Raw genomic sequence first — 22,848 nt, 5'->3', positions numbered from 1 at the left:
CACTGTCGCCCGAGAACTTCTCGGGCAGCGGGAGGTGGGACAGAGTCGGGGCAGGGATCGCAGTGGTCACACGAGAGACAGCCTCTGTGGCTGCCTGGAGCGTGACCGCGGTAACATCGCAGCTGAGGCTGGACGCTCAAGAGCCGCCAACCTGCCCTCCAGCTGCCGGAAGTACGCCCTGAGTCACTGCTCGTCCGCCATTACTAGCCAGACCCTGGCGCTAGTATAATGTTAGGGTTGCGGATTGCACTAAATATAAAATATAAAGTGCGATGGCAACCCGGGGTTTACGGTGCAGAGATGGTAACCTACTGCTTTGTAATGGCGAAGTACTAACTGAACACCGGCGGGTTAACCACTGACCTGGTGTGCACAGAAGCGAACTCTGTTACCTCACAGAGCCGCTGGAAGAAATGTCAGCGCCTGTTTATCTTCACAGGACTCGGCAGGGGAGCGCTAGTGTAGGGCCACAGGACTCTGCCCCAAGGACACAGGGTTAGAGTACCTCCAGTCCCACTAGCGTTCAGCACCGCAGCTGCGATGCCTGGACAGACGCTTATAGAATGCTGTGCCCTGTTAACAGTCACAGGATGCAGCAGGTAGTTGCTTGACGAACAGCACAGCACTGGCAGACGCCACTAACCAGTCTAAGCTTAGGACTGGAAAGCGCATAAGACGAGCACGGTGCCGCTCTAACGGATGCTGCTGTACATGCGGTAGCGTAGTGCCTTAGGTAGAGTGGCACACTCTGGCGCTAGCATGTGTGAGGAGCTGGGAGCACTGCGGCGCTAGGCAGTGCCACAACTCGGTGCTGACTCTGACTCTAGAAACCCTATCTCATGCACAACCAAGGGAGGGGAGTTATAATGAGTCAGTCACCTGTAACAAGCATCCATCTTCACACACACACTTTGCCATATTAGTCTATACTAGCGCACGGCCGTGTAACCGTGTGACCCTTTTATAGGCGCAGCCTTCCGGGACCTTCCTGATGGCTCAATCCAAGCTGCTTGAGGACCTGAGTGTGTGACCTCCGACCTCCAATGAGAGTTCGTCCCACCGGCATGCTCAGAAGGCTGCAAAAAGGACTTACTGTAGCCTCTGGAGCTGCTCACTGCTGGCTAGTGCAGATTGCTAAAGCTGAACCAGAGGTGGCAGCAGCAGCAACCAGCCTGACAGCCAGTGGCATAACTACAAAGTTATGGGCCCCAGTGCGAACTTTCAAATGGGGCCCCCCCATGCCAAAATACACGCACGTCTCCGCTCCGTACACGCGCGGCTCCATACACTTCATACACGCGCGGCTCTGCTCCGTACACACATGGCTCCTCTCCGTCCACAGCCGGTGACTGAGAAGAATCTGTGACTTATCTGCATTTAGTGGTTACTACTCACCTGGGTAGTCATATGTAGGAATCTCCTCTTTACACCCCTCATCACCCCTCACATATGTCTCTGTAGTATTAATGTGGGTCAGATCTTCAACCTGAAACAAATATTGTAAAACTCACAGACAGATGGAGAAGTCACATCTATGATCAGCTCTAATCCTGCCATCTCCACTGTTCTCATTAAACAAGTATAAAACATATAATACTGGTGGTTTAAACAAGACTGAGCACAAGACCTTCACAGCCATCTACACACCACAGGCGAAAACTCATGACACCTTCTCTCCATCTACCTGATGATCCTGAGGAGCATTGGGATCTTCTTGTTTACAGTCCTGTGAAAGAAGAGGATGGGGACATCTCTCTGGTGTTGTCCTCTTACTGGATAGATCTGGAGGAAACACATACAGGGACTGAATTCATTCTTTACATATAGATAGAATCATAGAATCGTAGAGTTGGAAGGGACCTCCTGGGCCATCTGGTCCAACCCCCTGCTCAAAGCAGGATTCGCTAAATCATCCCAGTCAGATGTCTGTCCAGCCTCTGTTTGAAGACTTCCATTGAACGAGAACTCACCACTTCTCGTGGCAGCCTGTTCCACTCATTGATCACTCTAACTGTCAAAAAGTTTTTTCTAATATCTAATCTGTGTCTCCTCCCATTCAGTTTCATCCCATTGCTTCTAGTCTTTCCTTGTGCAAATGAGAATAAAGTTGATCCTTCTACAATGTGACAGCCCTTTAGATATTTGTAGACAGCTATTAAGTCTCCTCTCAGTCTTCTCTTTTGCAAACTAAACATTCCCAAATCCTGCAACCTTTCCTCATAAGACAGGGTTTGCAGACCGGTCACCATTCTGGTCGCTCTTTTCTGAACTTGCTCCAGTTTGTTGATGTCTTTTTTAAAATGTGGTGCCCAAAACTGGACACAATATTCCAGATGAGGTCTGACCAAAGAGGAGTAGAGGGAAATAATGACTTCACGTGATCTAGACTGTATGCTTCTGTTAATACATCCTAGAATTGCATTTGCCTTTTTTGCTGCTGCATCACACTGTTGACTCATATTCAGTCTGTGATCTATTAGTATACCCAAGTCTTTTTCACATGTGCTGTCACTTAGCCCTTAGATAATTATAGGCCGTGTGTATTTAGTCCTGTCTATTACCTGGTGATGTGAGGGGCTGGGGAACCTCCATCATGACGTCCTTATACAGATCTCTGTGTCCTTCTAAATACTCCCACTCCTCCATGGAGAAATAGACAGAGACATCCTGACACCTTATAGGAACCTGACACATACAATGATACCATCATCCCCCGATTCCTTCATAGCATTACTGTATAATGTCCCACCATTCCCAGCAGTGTCACCTCTCCAGTCAGCAGCTCAATCATCTTGTAGGTGAGTTCTAAGATCTTCTGGTCATCAGTGTCCTCATGTATCATGGGGTGAAGTGGAGGCTCTGTGATTGAGCTCAGGGGTCTTCCCCATGCCTCAGACACAGGGTCCTGACAGCGCTCACTAGAGGTCTTCTTCACTACTGTGTAATCCTGGTTATGGAGAGACACATTAATAAATCTCACTACAGACATTTCCAGAGTCCTCACCTCTCCAGTTCTGTCCATCTGTTATTGCCATACATATGAATGATGTAATGTGACGTCATCAGAATCTCTCACCTCTCCAGTAAGCCGAAAGAGGATCTCTAGGGTGAGGTGTAATATTTTCTCTGCCATCTTTTCTCTGTCCATATGCATCTGTGATGGGTAATTCAGGAAAATTCTCTTTTGTAGAAGATCTTCACTGAGAGGATCCGATATTGTAGAGACCTGAATGAGAAGATGAGCCGATGTAACATCATAAAACTCCAGTGTAATAATACAATTACTGGAGATAATAAGGGAAACATATGAGGAGATTATTTTACAGTATTTAGTTTTCTTCTTTACATCTATTAATAAAACCTATATATTTAGGCCACAGACAACAAGCAGTTTCTCCCTCAGAGTCGGCAGCTGAATATGTTTCTCATAGACTCATCTTCCATAACGCTAATTCTCGTCTCATTTACCGACACTGGAATCGGCATTAGCAATACTGCAGGAGATATTCATTACACGGGACAGGAGAAATAACTACTTCATGATGAGGACGACATCTTCATCTTCTACTATGGCTCTAGAAACATATTTGACCAGAGTCCGTCACTGACTCCATCCCCACCAGCCGTCTATATGAATGCTTCCTGTCTTCCCCATACTGTAATCTTCTATCACATTAGATCTCATGTCTGATTCACACGTAGGAGGGAGAGTCCCCACTGTGTAACCGGACCGAACCAAGGGGACTGTCACCAAGGTTCCTAGGGAAACTGTTTCCAGGGGACATAATTAGAGGACGGAGCAGGGATAGTTCTAGAAGGAGTGGGGGCGGAGCAAGTATAAAAGGAACTGAGAACGACAGCAGGGGGCACTCGACAGAGCGGAAGAGAGGGAGCAGGAAGCCTAGGTGGCGCCAGAGAGCCAGAGTGAGAAGTAGTGAGCGATGACCATAGAGATTGGAGAGGGATCCACCACCGCCAGGGAGGAGACAGCCCCGAGCAGCCCAGCAGAGGGACACCGACCGAACGACCGCGCTCCCGCTCCCGTCACCTCAGCCCGCAGTTGCGGCCTGCCAGGTGCCACCCGCAGCCGCCACTGCCCGACTCCAGCCCGTGGCTGTGGCCTTCTCACTGCCACCCGCGGCCGCCGCTGCCCGACTTCGGCCCACGGTCTGCCTGCCGCCGTCCGCAGCCAACACTGCCCGACTTCACTCAGTGGTTGTGGCCTGCCTGCCACCACCCGCAGCTACCACTGCCCGAGTCCAGCCCGCGAACACGGCCTGCCCGCTGCCACCCGCGGCCGCCACTGCCCGACTCCAGCCCGCGGCTGAGGCCTTCTCACTGCTATCCGCGGCCGCCGCTGCCCGACTTCGGCCCACGGTCTGCCTGCCGCCGTCCGCAGCCGTCACTGCCCGACTTCACTCAGCGGTTGTGTCCTGCCTGCTACCACCCGCGGCCGCCGCTGCCTGACTTCAGCCTGCGATTGCGGCCTGCCTGCCACCACGTCCAGGGCCCCGGCCACCGCCATCCCGCCTCCCCCGGGAGGCACAACACAGATGAACTCTTCAGGGGCAAGTTGTGCCCTCGCTCCACCTGGGCGTAGGAACGCCAGAAGCTTACGTCAACTCCTCATCGGCTGGGCCCAGCGGCTGAAATGCAGAGTAGACACCGACCACCACTCTGCCGGACGTCAGAGAAGGATAAGTGACACGTTGTAGTTGATCAATCGTAGTACTTGGACCTGTAGTCGGCCATACCGCGGCCTCATAGTCACCCGTTCCGACCGGGAAGTTATTATCGTGTTACCTGTGTATTAATGTTTTGATCCCGTGGATAACTGTTGTTAGCTTGCTAGTTACTCAAGATAGCCCATTATATATATATATATTACATTCTAAGCTCACTCCAGCTCCCGTCTCATCACTGCATCCTGCGTACCTGCGACTACTACTGCGTAGTCGGCAGGATGCAGTCTCTGAGCGCAAGCGGAGATGCTGTGGACCAAGGGGGCGAAGGCGGACCCCGGTCCAGTTTATCCTTGGGGGCTATGCTGAGTAACCTGCCCAGGTTCTCCGACAGCAATACTATGCTGTGGAGCTGGATGGAACGGATGTGAGGGCAATTTAGGATGCATCCGATGACCCCTGACCTAGAGGCTGAGGTGGCCCTAATGGCGTTGGACGAGGAGGCCTGGGATTCCATGATGTTAAGGCCCCAGGGACAGCAAAACACCTTTATCAGGGTATTACAGATCTTGGAGGAGATTCATAGGGACCCAACAGACGTGGGAGAATTGAGAACCCGGTTATTCAGTCGTATGCAAGGGGAAGGGTACATGAACGTCCTTCAAGAGCTATACACGGCCATTGAGCGAAAGGACGGTGTAGGCGTAGGACCCATTGACATAACCCTACGCGACCTCTTAGTGACCGGGCTCCGAGACCCCCTGACTAAACAAGCACTGCGAGAGTGGGTCCGGGTAAACCCGTGTATGGCTTTCTCTGAGGTAGGTTAGTCAGTCACGCGCCCGAGAACAAGAACAAGGGCTGACAGTTCCCATGGGGAAGGTCTGGAGCACTAAAGTCTCCATGAATGCCACTGGAGAGCCCCAATGGGTGGAAGAAATGAAACAGGAGCTGAAGAGCATAGGGGCGAATTGGCCAAGGTGAAGGGCCGAGACCACAAGTGGTCGGCTTGGGCTGGGCCCGGAACCCTGGGGCCCTCGTAATCCCAGGGAAGGTCGGTCCCTGCGGCCTCGGGAGTGCTTTGACTGTGGCGAACTGGGCCACTTCGCCCGAGAGTGCCCTCGTCGTGGGAGATACCCACCCCGGTGGCCATTAAACTAAAGGGCTCTGAGCTGGGGGGACACCGCTCGGAGCCAGAACCCACAACGCGGGGTGGTGGAAGTCCCGAAGATCTGATTGCAAAGTGTCCGCTGATATGGGCAGAGTTCGAAGGACATGCAGTGCGCTGTCTGGTGGATACGGGGTTGCAAGTTACGACCAAGCCGGAAACCTATTTCTGGCAGCACTTTCCCGAGGCTATAAGGCCCCAGTGGGGTCCGTGATAAAGCTACTAGCCGCCAACCAGCTACCAGTCCCTTTTGTCAGAGTAGCCTGGATGCAGACTTCATTGTGCGGCAAACATCTCGGCCGCCGAGGTGTGGTCCTGACCCAGGGAGACGCAAGCGAAAGACACACTGTCACCCTAGGCATGAACATATTGAGGGAGTTTGGCAGTCTACTCCTAAGCGAGCCAACACAAGAGACCTTGAAACAATGGGGCTCCCGCACTTCCCAAGGGCAGGTCTTCCAACAGCTGGTGCGGGGGGTGCGGGTCCCACAGGACTGCCAAGAGGGAGATGTGCTGGGAAGAGTGATCGTGCCTGCGGCCCCTCAGCTCATGCTGCTGCCAGGGCATAAGGTGGTAGCCCTGTCCGTCCGGGCTACCATGTACCTCTGGAGGGAGTAGAGGTGCAGGTGGAACCGTGCTTCTCGGAGTACCTACCCCCTGGCATCATAGTGGCCCGCGCCTTGGCCACTGTGAGGAAGGGGACAGCCATCGTGCGCTGTGTTAACCTAGAAGATCGAGACATCGTCCTAAGACCATGTGCCGAAATGGCGAAACTGGTGAAACCTCTTGAGGAAGTGATCCTGACCCCAGCATTACAGCTAAAAGTGAATGCGGGGAACTCATGGGCGGTGACTGTTGTGAGTTCATTTTCCCCTTCACTACTGAGGCCCGAGGAACTCCCTCTTCTGGTAAAGAAAGGTAGTGAGCCTGATTATCAAACACCTGAACCTGATGATGATGACTGGCTGAGTGGAGTTACTGACTGGATATAAGGCTGCCGACGCCCTTGTGCCCTGCGGGTGATTTCTCTGTGGGATCCTTGGAGACCAGTCTGAATTCCTGCTCTTCTAAAGCTAAGTTTTCTGCTCGGCTTTTTGCATTTGTGCTTTGACTTTGTTTTGCTTTGTTTTTCTGGATTTCTGCCATTCCCTGCTGGGGTGTGCTGAATTCCTTTAGCTCTGTCTTCTGAAAATAGCTGAGTGCTGATTTAGTTTTTGAAGCCTAGCTGCTTCAGGGTCTTTTTCCATATCAGCTTGTTGGCTTATGTCTTTGATAGGGTTTTGGCAGATTGCAGACAGCAACCTTCCTTTCCTGTTCTGTTTAGTTAGCTTGGGCCCCATCGTTTGCTCAGCCTATCTTTCTATCTGTGTGAGTGTTTTTTCATCTTGCTTCACCGTCATTATATGTTGGGGGCTGCCTTTTACTTTGGGGTCTGCTCTGGGGCAGTTTAGATTTCCTTTTCTGTCTTTAGGCTATTTATCTCTCCAGCTGTGATCGAGGGGTCTAGGGCATCGTAGGAACCCCCCACGGCTACTGCTAGTTGTGTTGATAGGTTCAGGGGTCTGCAATCTGATAGTTGCCAACTTCTCTGGTTTTCTGGACGTAGCTTCGATTTTTGTGTCTGCCTCCTACGGTGACTCAATCATAACAGAATCACCCGCCATACCGCAGATCCTAGGGTACTCAATAGCAGGAAAGAATTGTAAAAAAAAAGTGTGTAGATTTTTTCCTCTATATCTCTGAGGCCGTAGGGGGAATTTTTTTTTTTCTCTCAATGGAGATAAAGCAATTGTCTGATTGTGTGGAGCAGCTCGCTGCGGAAGTGCGGGGAATTTCCGCCTACCTTGCTCATTCACATGCTGCTGAACCAAAGATTCCTACACCTGACGTATTTTTTGGGGATCGGTCTAAATTTTTGAATTTCAAAAATAATTGTAAATTATTTTTTGCCTTGAAGCCTAACTCGTCAGGGAGCTCTGCGCAGCAGGTTAAAATTGTCATCTCTTTGCTGCGTGGCGATCCCCAGGATTGGGCGTTTTCTTTGAAACCAGATGATCCTATTCTGACTAATGTGAACGCATTTTTTCAGGCCTTGGGGTTGTTGTATGACGAACCTAATGCCATTGATCAGGCTGAAAAGACCCTGCTGGCATTGAACCAGGGTCGATATTTTGCAGAATTGTACTGTCAAAAATTCCGAAAGTGGGCAGTACTTACTACCTGGAATGATAATGCCTTGGCTGCTCTCTTTCGGAAGGGGTTGTCAGAAGCCATAAAAGATACTATGGTGGGATTTCCTGTTCCCTCTGGTCTTGACGATTCTATGTCATTAGCCATTCAGGTTGATCGGCGTTTGCGCGAACGCAAAGCTGCACGAGAGGTGTTGCCACCTGTTGAACAAATGTCTGAACCTATGCAATGTGATAGCGTTTTTTCCAGAGAGCAGCGTCAGGAGTTCAGAAGGCGTAATAAGTTGTGTTTTTTCTGTGGAGATGCCTCGCATATTATTTCTGTCTGTCCTAAACGAGAGAAACGCTTTGCACACACGTTTTCTGTTGGTGGTGTTCAACCTAAGTTTCTTCTGGCTATAACTCTGATCTGCTCCCTGTCCACATTTTCCGCCAAGGCTTTTGTGGATTCGGGAGCAGCCCTAAACCTAATGGACTTGGATTTTGCTAAACGTTGTGGATTTCCGATGACACCTCTGCAGACGCCTATCCCTTTGAGGGGGATTGATGCTACTCCTTTGGCTAAAAATAAACCTCAGTTTTGGACCCATCAAGACCATCAAGAAAATTGCAGATTTTTGGTGTTGCATAATCTGCATGATACTATTGTTCTGGGGTTTCCCTGGTTACAAATTCATAATCCAGTTTTGGATTGGAAATCTGTGTCTGTGGTGAGTTGGGGTTGTCGGTGTGCCTTTAGTGAGGCTCCGGTGTTTTCCACCTCTCCTCAGTCGCATGATGTTCCTGATTATTTGGCGGACTTTTATGATGTATTTAGTGAGAATGAGTCTGCGTCTCTGCCTCCTCATAGGAGTTATGACTGTGCAATTGAACTGAGCCCGGGGTGTAAATTTCCCAAGGGTTGGCTCTTCAATTTATCGGTACCCGAGCACGAGGCTATGCGATCCTATATTAAGGAGGCGTTGGAGAAGGGTCATATTAGACCATCCTCTTCACCCTTAGGTGCCGGGTTTTTTTTTGTAGCCAAAAAGGATGGATCATTAAGACCTTGTATTGATTATCGTGCCCTCAACAAAATTACTGTTAAATATCAATATCCGTTACCCCTGATTTCTGATCTATTCTCCAGAGTTAAAGGTGCTTGCTGGTTTACCAAGCTTGACCTCAGGGGGGCGTATAATCTTATTCCTATTAAGCATGGGGATGAATGGAAGACGGCGTTTAATACTCCGGAGGGACATTTTGAGTACCTGGTGATGCCTTTTGGGCTCACTAATGCCCCTTCTGTCTTCCAGTGCTTCATGAACGATATTTTCTGAGATTTTGTCGATAAATTTTTGATTATCTATCTGGATGATATTTTGATCTTCTCCAAGGATTGGGATTCTCATGTGGAACATATTCGGACTGTGTTCCGGATCTTGAGGGAGAATTACCTGTATGTCAAAGGATCTAAATGCCTTTTTGTAGTACAGAGGATTTCTTTTTTGGGATTTATTTTGTCCCCGTCAACTATTGAAATGGACCCGGCCAAGGTACAGGCCATTTACGATTGGGTTCAGCCCACTTCTTTGAAGGCCCTCCAGAAGTTTTTGGGTTTTGCTAATTTTTATCGGAAATTTATAGCAAAATTTTCTAGTATTGCCAAGCCATTGACTGATTTGACTAAGAAGGGTGCTGATGTGTTAAATTGGTCTCCGGAGGCTGTTTCTTCCTTTCAGGAGCTGAAGCGAAGATTCACCTCCGCCCCGGTTTTGCGGCAACCTGATGTCTCACTTCCGTTCCAGGTAGAGGTGGATGCTTCTGAGATTGGTGCAGGAGCTGTTTTGTCCCAAAAGGATCCTGTAACATCTAAAATGAATCCCTGTGCTTTCTTTTCCCGAAAGTTCTCTCCATCTGAACGTAACTATGATGTGGGGAATCGGGAACTGTTGGCCATGAAATGGGCATTTGAGGAGTGGAGACATTGGTTGGAGGGAGCTAAGCATCAAGTTGTGGTCCTCACTGACCACAAGAATTTGATTTACCTAGAGTCAGCTAAGCGCTTGAACCCTAGACAGGCTAGGTGGGACTTGTTTTTTACACGTTTTGATTTTGTGGTTTCTTTTCTTCCTGGAACTAAGAATGTCAAGGCAGACACCCTCTCTAGGAGCTTCTTTGCTGATTCTCCTGTGGTGACCAAGTCTGCTACCATCTTAGGCGAAGGGGTAGTTCTTTCTGCCATCTCGCCCGATTTGAGACGTGCTCTGGAAGAGTTCCAGGAGGACAAACCTGAGCGCTGTCCCAGTGGAAAGATGTATGTTCCTGACCAGTGGAAGAAGAGAGTGATGTCTGAAGTTCATTGCTCTGCTTTGGCTGGTCATCCAGGTATTTTTGGTACTAGAGATCTGGTGAGTCGGTCTTTTTGGTGGCCCTCCTTGTCTCGTGATGTCAGGAATTTTGTGCAGTCCTGTGGGACGTGCTCCCGGTCTAAATCGTGTTCTCGCTCTAGTGGGTTGTTGATGCCTTTGCCTGTCCCCAAGAGGCCATGGACCCATATTTCAATGGATTTCATCTCTGATATGCCTGTCTCTCAAAGGATGACTGTTATTTGGGTGATTTGTGATAGGTTCTCTAAGATGGTTCATCTTGTACCACTCCCTAAGTTGCCGTCTTCCTCTGAGTTGGTGCCCCTGTTTTTACAACAGGTGGTTCGCTTGCACGGGATTCCTGAGAACATTGTATCTGACAGAGGAGTCCAGTTTGTGTCTAGATTTTGGAGAACTTTTTCTTCCAAGCTGGGAATTCAGTTGTCCTTCTCCTCTGCTTTTCACCCTCAGACCAATGGGCAGACAGAGAGAACAAACCAGACCTTGGAGTCATATCTGAGATGTTTTATTTCTGCTGATCAGGATGATTGGGTTTCATTTTTGCCCTTGGCCGAATTTGCTTTAAATAATAGAGCTAGTTCTGCCACTTTGATGTCACCTTTTTTTTGTAACTTTGGGTTTCATCCTCGATTTTCTTCAGGGCAGGTGGAGCCCTCTGCCTGCCCAGGGGTTGACACTGTGGTGGAGAGAATGCACCAGATCTGGAACCAAGGGGTGGATAAGTTATCTCTCTCCCAGGAAAAGGCCCAGCGGTTTTTGCAACCGACATAGGACTATTGGTCCCCAGTTTAAGGTTGGTGATATGATGTGGTTATCATCAAAAAATATTGCTATGAAGGTGGCTTCTCCTAAGTTTAAGCCTAGATTTATTGGACCTTACAAGATTTTGGAGATTATTAATCAGGTCTCTTTTCGTTTGGCTCTTCCTGTCACATTTAAAATCCATAATGTGTTCCATAAATCTTTGTTGAAGAGGTTTGTTGAACCTGTTGTTCCGGGGGTGGCACCTCCAGACCCTGTATTGGTTGAAGGTAACATGGAATATGAGGTAGAGAAAGTACTGGATTCCCGTCTGGCTAGACGGAGACTCCAGTATTTGGTTAAGTGGAAGGGTTATGGTCAGGAGGATAATTCCTGGGTCTCTGCCTCTGATATTCATGCCAAAAGATTGGTGCGTGCCTTTCATCGGGCTCACCCTGATCGCCCTGGTGGCGTGGTTGAGGGTTCGGTGACCCCTCCTCAAGGGGGAGGTACTGTTGTGAGTTCATTTTCCCCTTCACTACTGAGGCCCGAGGAACTCCCTCTTCTGGTAAAGAAAGGTAGTGAGCCTGATTATCAAACACCTGAACCTGATGATGATGACTGGCTGAGTGGAGTTACTGACTGGATATAAGGCTGCCGACGCCCTTGTGCCCTGCGGGTGATTTCTCTGTGGGATCCTTGGAGAGCAGTCTGAATTCCTGCTCTTCTAAAGCTAAGTTTTCTGCTCGGCTTTTTGCATTTGTGCTTTGACTTTGTTTTGCTTTGTTTTTCTGGATTTCTGCCATTCCCAGCTGGGGTGTGCTGATTTCCTTTAGCTCTGTCTTCTGAAAATAGCTGAGTGCTGATTTAGTTTTTGAAGCCTAGCTGCTTCAGGGTCTTTTTCCATATCAGCTTGTTGGCTTATGTCTTTGATAGGGTTTTGGCAGATTGCAGACAGCAACCTTCCTTTCCTGTTCTGTTTAGTTAGCTTGGGCCCCATCGTTTGCTCAGCCTATCTTTCTATCTGTGTGAGTGTTTTTTCATCTTGCTTCACCGTCATTATATGTTGGGGGCTGCCTTTTACTTTGGGGTCTGCTCTGGGGCAGTTTGGATTTCCTTTTCTGTCTTTAGGCTATTAATCTCTCCGGCTGTGATCGAGGGGTCTAGGGCATCGTAGGAACCCCCCACGGCTACTGCTAGTTGTGTTGATAGGTTCAGGGGTCTGCAATCTGATAGTTGCCAACTTCTCTGGTTTTCTGGACGTAGCTTCGATTTTTGTGTCTGCCTCCTACGGTGACTCAATCATAACAGGTGACTATACGTTCCATCCAAACCGCTGGGTCCTCGCCCGAGGAGAAGGGCCGAGCCATCTTAGAGAAAATGCGAGCAGAACTCTCTGGCTTAACCCCGGCCCAAGTAGAAGCACTCCTAGGCCAGTACCGAGAGGTATTCGCCAATCATGAAGACGACTTTGGGTGCACCATGGCCATCATGCACGGCATTCCCACCGAAGGAACGGCCCCTATCAGGGAGAGCGATACTGACAGATTCCCCCTCGCAACTATACCAAGAGGTAAAAACACTACTGGGCCAAATGCTGTGTAAAGGGGTTATCTGGGAAAGCCAGAGTCCTTGGGCGGCCCCCATTTTGTTGGTCCAAAAGAAAGACGGCACCTTGCGGTTCTGCGTGGATTACCGAACGCTGAATGCCTGTACCATCAAAGACTCATATCCGCTGCCCCGTATAGAGGAGTCCCTATCAGCCCTGGGACAGGCAACATACTTTTCTACCCTGGATCTGGCCAGTGGGTACCGGCAGGTGCCAATGTCGGAAGAAGACCGCACCAAGACCGCGTTCATCTTGCCCATGGGACTGTTCGAATTTAATCGCATGCCTTTCGGGCTAGCCAACGGCCCCGGGACCTTCCAATGGCTAATGGAGCGATGTCTGGGAGATCTCAACTTTGAGGCCACGCTGATATACCTCGACAACATCATCAGCTACGCTGCCACGTTCGAAGACCACTTGCAGCGGTTGGGGCAGGTGCTCGGTTGGCTGCAAAAGTACGGGTTGAAGGTAAAATCCCAGAAATGACATCTGTTCCATACGCAGATTGAATACATAGGGCATATCGTCTCCACCGAGGGCGTTAGACCGTGTAAGGAGAAGGTCGCCGCAATACAGGGGTGGCCTACTCCTGAGACGGTAAAAGATGTACGAGCTTTTCTGGGGTTGGCCGCATATTACCGTCGCTTCGTAAAAAGTTCACCCGCTGGGCCCAAGCCCTGCAGGACCTGCTTAAAGGGGCCCCTGCTGGGGCCAATAGTTGGAAGATCCAGTGGCAGGAACCACAGGAAACAGCCTCCCGAGATCTCAAACCCGCGCTCTCGGAAGCCCCAGTGTTGGCCTACACGGATTTCTCGCAGCTGTTCATACTGCACACCGACGGGAGCTTACACGGGGCTGGGAGCTGTATTGTCACAAGTACAAGACTGCTGGGAAAGAGTCATCGCTTATGGTAGCCAGTCGCTTCATGACTCCAAACGTAATCCTGACATTTACAGCTCCTTTAAGCTCGAGCTTCTCGCGGTAGTGTGGGCCATGACGGAGCGGTTCGCGGAGTAACTGGCAGGCTATGAGGTAGTGGTAGGACTGACAACAACCCACTGGCCCACCTCGACAATGCCAAACTGGGGGCCTAGAACAATGGTGGGTGGCCCGGATGGCCAAATTCAAATACAAAATCATCTACAAACGGGTAGCTGAGAATGTACATGCCGATGCTCTCTCTTGGATTCGACATGCGGCCCCCGGGCAAAGCCGGGATGAAGAACTGGAAGGAGAAGAGACGCCGTTTGCTCTGGCCCCCGCCGGAATCACAGCCGTGACCCGAGAGCAATTCCATACAGGACCCGCTAGGGGCATGTTAGAACAATCCCTGGATGAATGGATCCAACAGCAGCAAGAAGATGAAGAGACTGGCCCTCTGCGTCAATGGGTAGCTGCGAGACAGTTACCCAGTGACGCCCAAAGAAAGACATTGACTCAAGACACTCTGCTAATGCTACATCAGTGGGAAAAGCTGGTAATCAAATGAGGATTATTGTGCCGAAAGGCAGTGCCGCGCACAGCACCAATGATAGCCTGGCAGGTGGTAATACCGGGAGCCCGGCTCACTGAACTTACTTGCGAGTCTCACGAAAAAGGGGCTCATTTTGGGGCACAAAAGACTTTTCAGTGGCTACAACAAATGGCCTACCACCCCTGTTTACAAGCCAAAGTGGAAGGAGTTTGCCGTGCATGCTGCCTGTGTGAGCTAACTAAACCACCTGAGCAACAGGCTCCCGTACAAACAATAGTAACAGCGGCACCCTTCGAACTCCTGATGATAGACTATTTAACCATTGGTCCGGCTCACCAGGGGTACGAGCATTGTCTAGTCATGGTGTACCATTTTACCGAATTCGCCGTGGTGACCCCAACTTGGGATCAAACAGCGGAATCGGCCGCCTTTGCGATCTGTAAGAACTTTATCCAAGTATACGGCTGCACCCAGTGGATTCATTCAGACCAACGTGCGTGCTTTCTGGGGAAAGTAATGGAAGAACTACATCACTTATATAGCATCGATAAATTCCGAACTACACCATACCATCCTCAAGGGAATGGGGCCTGCGAGCGATTTAACCGGACATTAATCCAAATGTTACGTATCCTGGAGGACGACCGAAAAGCCCGCTGGCCCGAATACATCCCCGAACTGGTCTGGGTATATAACATCCGGGTACACCGAGTCACCGGCTATACTCCGTATTCGCTACTGTTCGGCCGGGAAGGCAAAGGAATCACCGAGGTGGAGTTGAATCCGGAGGACAGGAGTCTTCTCATGGGTCCGGAATCACCGGTATCGGCTACAAACTGTGCACCGGATCGTCCATGCAAAACTTCAGGACCTGGAACACCCGGGGAAGACGCCGTCCCAATCCACAGAATTTCATGCAGGAGATCGCGTACTCGTACGAGATCAGTGCCCCCAAATCAAATTGGGACACCGCTGGGAAGAGAGCCCCTACCGAGTACTGCGACGAGTAAGCCCATATGGGCTAGTGTACGAGATACAATCTGAAAACGAGGGGGATCACCCCGCCCGAACAGTACATCGCAATATGTTGTGACCCTGTACATCCACAGACCGTGAACGGCCCGAGGCCCCTCCTCAGGCTCCAGAACCTCTGCCAGTAATATGGAATGAGGATAACGAGGACGATCCTCCGGTGGTACAAACGGACACTTCTAAAACCAATACCCCAATTACCCTAGTCAATCAACCATCTTCCACCACCCCTGAAGACTCCACCACAGTCGAACCACGATGCTCTGAGCGGTCTACAGCTGGCAAACCCCCCGAACACTATGAACAGGACTAGTTAATGTGGCAGAAAAGACTTCTACATCAAGAGGCAGGGCCAGACCCCTCCAAGCCCTCGCCCGAGGACTGGCGAGCATACAAGATGGGGAGTGTAGGAGAAAGAGTTCCCACTGTGTAACCGGACCAGAACTAAGGGGATTGTCACCAAAGTTCCTAGGGAAACTGTTTCCGGGGACATAATTAGAGGATGGACCAGGGATAGTTCTAGAAGGAGTGGGGGCGGAGCAAGTATAAAAGGAACTGAGAATGCCAGCAGGGGGCACTCAAATATGCAAATAAAGTCCGTGGAGCCTCATTTAAGAGTCTCAAACACGGGACTAGCCAGATCTTCCTCCAGGGAAGGACCCAGCCAAGGAGTGGCTCCTTTCGGAAACCACCATTACCACCATATTAAGTGGCCCTTTAAGTCAATATCCAGCTCTTTACGAGTTGGCTGGTCCCGTGTTTGAGACTCTTAAATGAGGCTCCACGGACTTTATTTGCATATTCGTATTTCCCAGGGAGCAATGCACCTAGGATTTCACTGATTGAGCGCCTTTGCCGGCTGCCGCAGTGTTTTCTTTGACTTGTCTCCCTGAGGTCAGTGATTGTTTCGTGAAGCAGGGGGCACTTGACAGAGCAGGAGAGGAGAAGGAAGCCTAGGTGGCGCCAGAGAGAGAAGGAGTGAGCGACGACCAGAGAGATTGGATAGGGACCCACCAAGGCCAGGGAGGAGACAGCCCCGAGTAGCCCAGCAGAGGGACGCCGAACGAACGACCGCCCTCCCGCTCCCTTCACCTCAGCCCGCAGTTGTGGCCTGCCCGCTGCCACCCGCGGCCGCCGCTGCACAACTCCAGCCAGCAGCTGCAGCCTGCCCACTGCCACCCGTGGCCACGACTGCCCGACTCCAGCCTGCGGTTGCGGTCTGCCCGTGGCCACCCACGGCCGCCACTGCCCGAGTCCAGCCCGCGGCTATGGCCTTCTCACTGCCACCTGCGGCCGCTGCTGCCCGGCTTCAGCCCGTGGTTGCTGCCTGCCTGCTGCCACCCACGGCCGCCGCTGCCCGACTCCAGCCTGCGGCTGCGGCCTACACGTCCAGGGCCCCAGCCACCGCCATCCCGCCTCGAGGCACAACGCAAAGGAACTCTTCAGGGGCTTGTTGTGCCCTCGCTCCACCTGGGCGTAGGAACGCCAGAAGCTTACGTCAACACCTCGTCGGCTGGGCCCAGCGGCTGAGACGCCGAATAGACACCGACCACCACTCTGCCGGATGTAAGAGGAGGGTAAGTGACATGTTGTAGTTGATCAATCGTAGTTCTTGGACCTGTAGTCGGCCATACCGCGGCCTCATAGTCACCCATTCTGACCGGGAAGATATTATCGTGTTACCTCTGTATTATTGTTTTAATCCCTGCGAGGATAAGGCTAAGTGCACACGTACTGGAACTCTCGCGGAAATTACCGTGAGAATTCCGGAATTCCATTCCGCGGGAAAATCGCATTTTAAATTCCCGCGGAAAAACTAGCGATTTGCAAGCATAATTAGCTTGCAGAATGCTAGCGTTTTCCAAGCGATCTGTAGCATCGCTTGGAGAACTGATTGACAGGTTGGTCACACTCGTCAAACATAGTGTTTGACGAGTGTGACCAACTTTATACTACTGAGGCCGCCTATGCAGCATCAGTAGTAAAAGATAGAATGTAAAAAAAAAATAAAAAATAGTGTTATTCTTACCTTCCGACGTCCCGCGCATCCGTTCCCAGTAATCCTTTGCGAAAATGCCCGCGATGACGTCCGTTCTCACATGCGGGAAGGAAGCGGAACAATGCATTCCTACGGGTGCTGGATCGCCGCGATTCCGCAAATTAATGAGCATGCTGCGGTTTTTACCGCAAAGCGATTCCGCCGCGGTAAAAACCGCAGCATTAGCACAGCATTGCGGAATCCCATAGGAATGCATGGGATGCTTATTTTTCGCGTTTTCGCGCCACGGAAACGCGAAAAAAACGCCACGTGTGAACTCAGCCTTACTGTTGTTAGCTTGCTAGTTACTAGAGATAGCCCCTATATACAGTACATTGTGCACAGGTCCTATTCAGGATGCTAATAAACGTCTCCCATTTCCCTTGTGTATTTTTATGTCTCAGGATATCGTCCCAGTTAATTGCACCAAGATCATCTCTCATCGGTTGGAAATTTGCCTTCCTCAAGTTTAGTGTCCTAGTTACCCCTTTTCTACACATCTTATTAAAGGATACATGAAAACTTATTATTTTGTGATCACTATTACCCAAGCGACCCCCAACCTTTACATTTGATATGCGGTCTGGCCTGTTGGTTAATATTAGGTCTAGCAGTGCCCCCCCTCTTGTTGGGCCCTGAACCAGTTGTGAAAGGTAATTGTCTCTCATAGTTGTCAAAAACCTATTACCTTTGCTGGAACTGCAGGTTTCGGTTCCCCAATGTATTTCAGGGTAGTTGAAGTCTCCCATAATAATGACTTCTCCTTGAGTCGCAGCTTCATCTATTTGCTTTACGAGGATATTCTCCGTTACTTCCATTATTTTTGGAGACTTATAATAAACCTCTATCAGTAATTTATTATTTTTCCCCCTCCCCTTATCTCCACCCACAGGGACTCTACATTTTCATTAGATTCACATATATTATCACGCAGGATGGGTTATAAGGATGATTTTACATATAAACACACGCCTCCCCCTCGCTTATTTGTACGGTCATTTCGGAACAGACTATAGCCCAGTAAATTAACCTCCCAGTCGTGGCTCTCGTCCAGCCATGTCTCAGATATCCCCACCATGTCATAATTATGTTCCAACAACATTAACTCCAATTCCTCCATCTTGTTGGCGAGGCTTCTGGCATTAGTATACATGCACTTTATGTATCTCTCGGTACCTCTATTCTTTCTTAAACTATTAACTGTTCTAATCTGTTCTAACCCGACCACCTGTGCCACCCCCACCCCCAGTTTCCTTATTTGGGCCCAAGTCACTATCTGCACTATCTTCCCCTCCTATAAAATTAATACTCTCCCCCAATCCCTAGTTTAAACACTCCTCCAACCTTCTAGCCATTGCCCTATCTGTTTCCCTAATAATTGAGTCCCCCACTACCAGCACCTGTCTGGCCTGCCCTGCTCTCCTATTTCCCCCCTTACTGGAGCAGACACTCCTCCGGCTTTCAGAGGACATGCCTTGCTGCAGCAGTGCTACTCCTGTACTAACACTCCCCTCATCTGCCAACTTAGCAAACTTATTGGGGTGCTCCATATCAGGACTAGCCTCCCTAGTGCTCTTCCCTCTACCTCGCCTTCTAACTGTCACCCAGCTAGCTGCTTCACTGTCTTGCAGTTCCTTACTACCATCCTGCCCCTCATCTATTCCATTGAGTGTCTGCTCAGTGAGCAGAAGACTCCTTTCCATATTGTCTATGGATCTCAGTGTTGCCAGCTGCACATTTAGATCCAGTATCTGGGCTTCCAAATGCACAACATGCTCACATCTCGCACAGCAGTATGCACCCTCGACCGGCTGTTCAAGGATTGCATACATGTGGCAAGATGTACACCAGATTGCATTGTCAATAGTGGAGCACATTCCTAATGGGGATTGCACCAGACAGAAAAGTTAATTAAAAATAAATGCAAATTATTAATAAACTACCAACAGCAATTCAGTAATTCCTTCATTGTAAATTCCCTGAATTCAAAGTCACTGAATCACAAGTCACACACTTACCACCGTTCGCACTTACACTCTGGTCACACTCAGCTCGTTCACTCTCGCTAAGCCAGAAGATTTAAAGAGATTTTTTTCCCTTCAGCAGCAATCCACCCTGCAAGCTAAATGCACTTCCAAAAACAGGAGGAGATGACATAAAGCGACAATTTATGTGCAATATAATCATTATAATTTGTTATAACTAACCACAGTTCGTTACTATGTCCGGGCAGCGCCGGGCTCTTCAGATAGTGGTAAATAAAGGTCATCATGACCTGGGCAACAGGGAGGGCTACATGCGCTACATTGATTTACATTGCTGTAAATGGTATAAAATACTGCTTCTTCGGTGAATAAACTAGAAAAAGTGACTTGCTCACAATCAGTGTGCATGCTTTTCTCCGAGCACTTGTTATCTGAGGGACTAATTTCTTAATTCAGCCTCACTGGTGATCCAACATATCTGACTTTTGGTCATAACAAAAACAGCTACAACACAAGGAAATTGTTCTGTGTGCTCATGTAGCTCAGAATGAGGTCTCCCACGCAATATGATGGCCTCCACAGACCCCACACAGTATGACGGCCCCCACAGCACCTCACACAGTATTATGGCCACCACAACCTGCTACACAAAATAAGGACCGCCACTCACTATGGAGTCTACCACAGGCCCCCCATAGTCAGGATAATGGCCCCTACCAGCCATACACTCAGTATGAGAACCCAAACAGCTCTTCTCTTAATATTAAGCCTCCACAATTCCTGATGTTTAAAAAAAACACACTCACTACTCACCCAACCCTGTTCCCGAGGTGCGCTGCTCCAGTCTGTGAAGTGTGAGTACTGAGGCTCCATATACAGGTGTGATGTAGTGACGTCATTGTACCTGCAGTGCACGGAGTCTCAGACTCACAGGTGAAGGCTGAATGGTGGATCCGGAGCTTCCGACTCCCTGATTCACTATTCTATTCACTGTCATAGGAATGTGGATATCTCTGAAATTGTGATGATGAAAAGGAGAGGGTGACCAATACCAAACCCCATGAGCCCTCTCAATTCATGGGCATCATAGGGACTGAGTGGGCCACCTTTATGGATGATACACTTCTGCCTATCCAGCTATCGTATGGTAAATATCTCATAGATCCTGGGTTCATTAGTATCTGCCCCAAGAATGGGGCAAAGTGTTTATTAATTAGTTGTTGGTGGTCAGAGGTAGTCAGTAAGGTGGATGGAAACATTACACTGTGTGTGTGGTGGGATAGCGGTACTGTGGGAACATTACACTGTGTGTGTGGTGGGATAGCGGTACTGTGGGAACATTACACTGTGTGTGTGGTGGGATAGCGGTACTGTGGGAACATTACACTGTGTGTGTGGTGGGATAGCGGTACTGTGGGAACATTACACTGAGTGGAGGAAATGGTGATCCTGTGAGATGATTATACTATGTGTGCTGCTACTATGTGTACTGAACCTGTCAAAGACTGAACTCCTGGTGTTTCCTCCCGCTACTAATGCACCTATACCCGACATTGCTATTTCTGTGTGTGGTTCCACTATTACTCCCCAGCAACATGCCCGCTGTCTTGGGGTCATACTTGATTCCGAGCTTTCCTTTGCCCCCCACATTCGATCACTGGCTCGCTCTTGTCATCTGCACCTCAAAAACATTTCTAGAATTCGACCTTTTCTTACTTTTGACTCTGCAAAAACTCTTACTGTTTCTCTTATTCATTCTTGTCTCGACTATTGTAACTCTCTTCTAATCGGTCTCCCTCTTACCAAACTCTCCCCTCTCCAATCTGTCTTGAATGCTGCAGCCAGGATCATATTCCTCACCAATCGTTACACCGATGCCTCTACCTTGTGCCAGTCATTACACTGGCTACCACTCCACTCCAGAATTCAGTATAAACTTATTACCCTCACCCACAAAGCCCTCCATGGCTCAGCACCACCCTACATCTCCTCCCTTGTTTCAGTATACCACCCTACCCGCGCCCTCCGTTCTGCTGATGACCTGAGGTTAGTATCCTCAATAGTCAGAACCTCCCACTCCCGTCTCCAAGACTTTACACGTGCCGCGCCAATTCTTTGGAATGCACTTCCCAGGTCAATACGATTAGTCCCCAATCCCCACAATTTTAAGCGTGTCCTGAAAACGCATTTATTCAGACTGGCCTATCGCCTCAACACATTAACCTAACCTATCCCTGTGTGGCAGAGCCAAAAGTTTTACCATAACCAGGTTCCCAGCATCATGTTCCCACATGCTTTATGCATCCATTAGCCCTCTGCGTCTGTACTGTTACACACTTAACATTATGGCTGGTCCATACAATCAGGGCAACTGTTACCACCCACCTTTCGTGTCTACCTCTTTCCTCATAGACTGTAAGCTTGCGAGCAGGGCCCTCTTTCCTCTTGTTATTTGTTATAATCTACTGTAGGTGATTATTGTTATGCTGTAATGTCTATTGTCTGTACAAATCCCCTCTGAAATGTAAAGTGCTGCGGAATATGTCGGCGCTATAAAAATAAAATTTATTATTATTATTATTATGTGTGGGGGTATGGCGGTACTGTGGAAATATCTTGTGTGTGAGAGATGCCAGTACTGTGGAAACTTTATACTGTGTGAGAGGCATCATATGTGCGGCATTTGTACAAAAAGACTGCAATCTGCTGTCCAGATGAGACCATACGGAATCAATGGGAAGAGGGAGAGTTTCAGGAAGAAAGAGTCTAGATGGTACACAGGTCAGGTGACCTTGATGATGTAGTTTACTGTTATCATAAAGGCCATAGCCCCAAAGCCAGAACCGATTTGGCACCAAGCAAAAGAACGGGGGGTCGGGGAAGAATCTGAGGTACCAGGACATGGTGAAGTGCCCGAGGCAGCTGGTTGTGGCGGCAGAACCCTGCTTACAGGGGCATTATGGGGGCATTACACTGTGGGGGGCATCATATATACTGACTAAGGGGCATAATGGGGGCAATACACTGTGTGGGGCCTTGAAAGGGGCCCTGTACTATGAGAACAATCCGTTTCCTCCCTTCCTGTCTCCCATAGTTGGGTCGTATGTATCTATTACATGAAACAGCGCAGAAACGTTATGATTCTTATAAAGTGGCAACAAAGACCCCAAAAGAGCCTCAGTGCTGAAGGGGTTAATGTTCCCCCTCGCCCAGTAATGGGGAATCTCCAGCACCTACCTCCACCCGCAGAGCCGCACTCCACATATATGGCTGCTCTGTGCGCACAGGACCTGGGATGAGGTCACAGGAGGGGAGGAGTCAGGGGTCACATGATATCTGGAGTGCAGACACTTTATTATTATTATTATTTATATAGCACCATTGGTTCCATGGTGCTGTCCATGAGAAGGGGTTACATACAGATTACAGATATCACTTACAGTAAACAAACTAACAATCACAGACTGATATAGAGGGAGAGAGGACCCTGCCCTTGCGGGCTTACATTCTACAGGATGGTGGGGAAGGAGACAGTAGGTTGGGGGGTTGCAGCAGTTCCGG

The 22,848-nt window shown here is 49.4% G+C and overlaps 1 protein-coding gene across 1 annotated transcript in view; it reads right to left on the bottom strand.

Moving 5' to 3' along the window:
* The window catches only part of LOC141072988 (uncharacterized), a 56,011-nt gene extending 33,445 nt beyond the window's left edge, over window positions 1-22,566 (bottom strand). The window contains exons 1-6 of the mRNA XM_073560255.1: window positions 22,525-22,566; window positions 3,077-3,226; window positions 2,768-2,947; window positions 2,562-2,685; window positions 1,685-1,782; window positions 1,396-1,486 (exon numbers count right to left, since the gene is read on the bottom strand). Of these exons, the coding sequence (XP_073416356.1) occupies window positions 1,396-1,486; window positions 1,685-1,782; window positions 2,562-2,685; window positions 2,768-2,947; window positions 3,077-3,226; window positions 22,525-22,551 (670 nt within the window). The 5' untranslated portion in view covers window positions 22,552-22,566. The remainder of the gene's footprint in view (window positions 1-1,395; window positions 1,487-1,684; window positions 1,783-2,561; window positions 2,686-2,767; window positions 2,948-3,076; window positions 3,227-22,524) is intronic.
* Window positions 22,567-22,848: the final 282 nt, after the last annotated feature.

This window comes from Dendrobates tinctorius, unplaced genomic scaffold (assembly GCF_039654945.1).
Source record: "Dendrobates tinctorius isolate UK_male_01 unplaced genomic scaffold, ASM3965494v1 ptg000294l, whole genome shotgun sequence".
NCBI lineage: Eukaryota > Metazoa > Chordata > Amphibia > Anura > Dendrobatidae > Dendrobates > Dendrobates tinctorius.
This window is presented reverse-complemented; position numbering and strand designations above follow the sequence as displayed.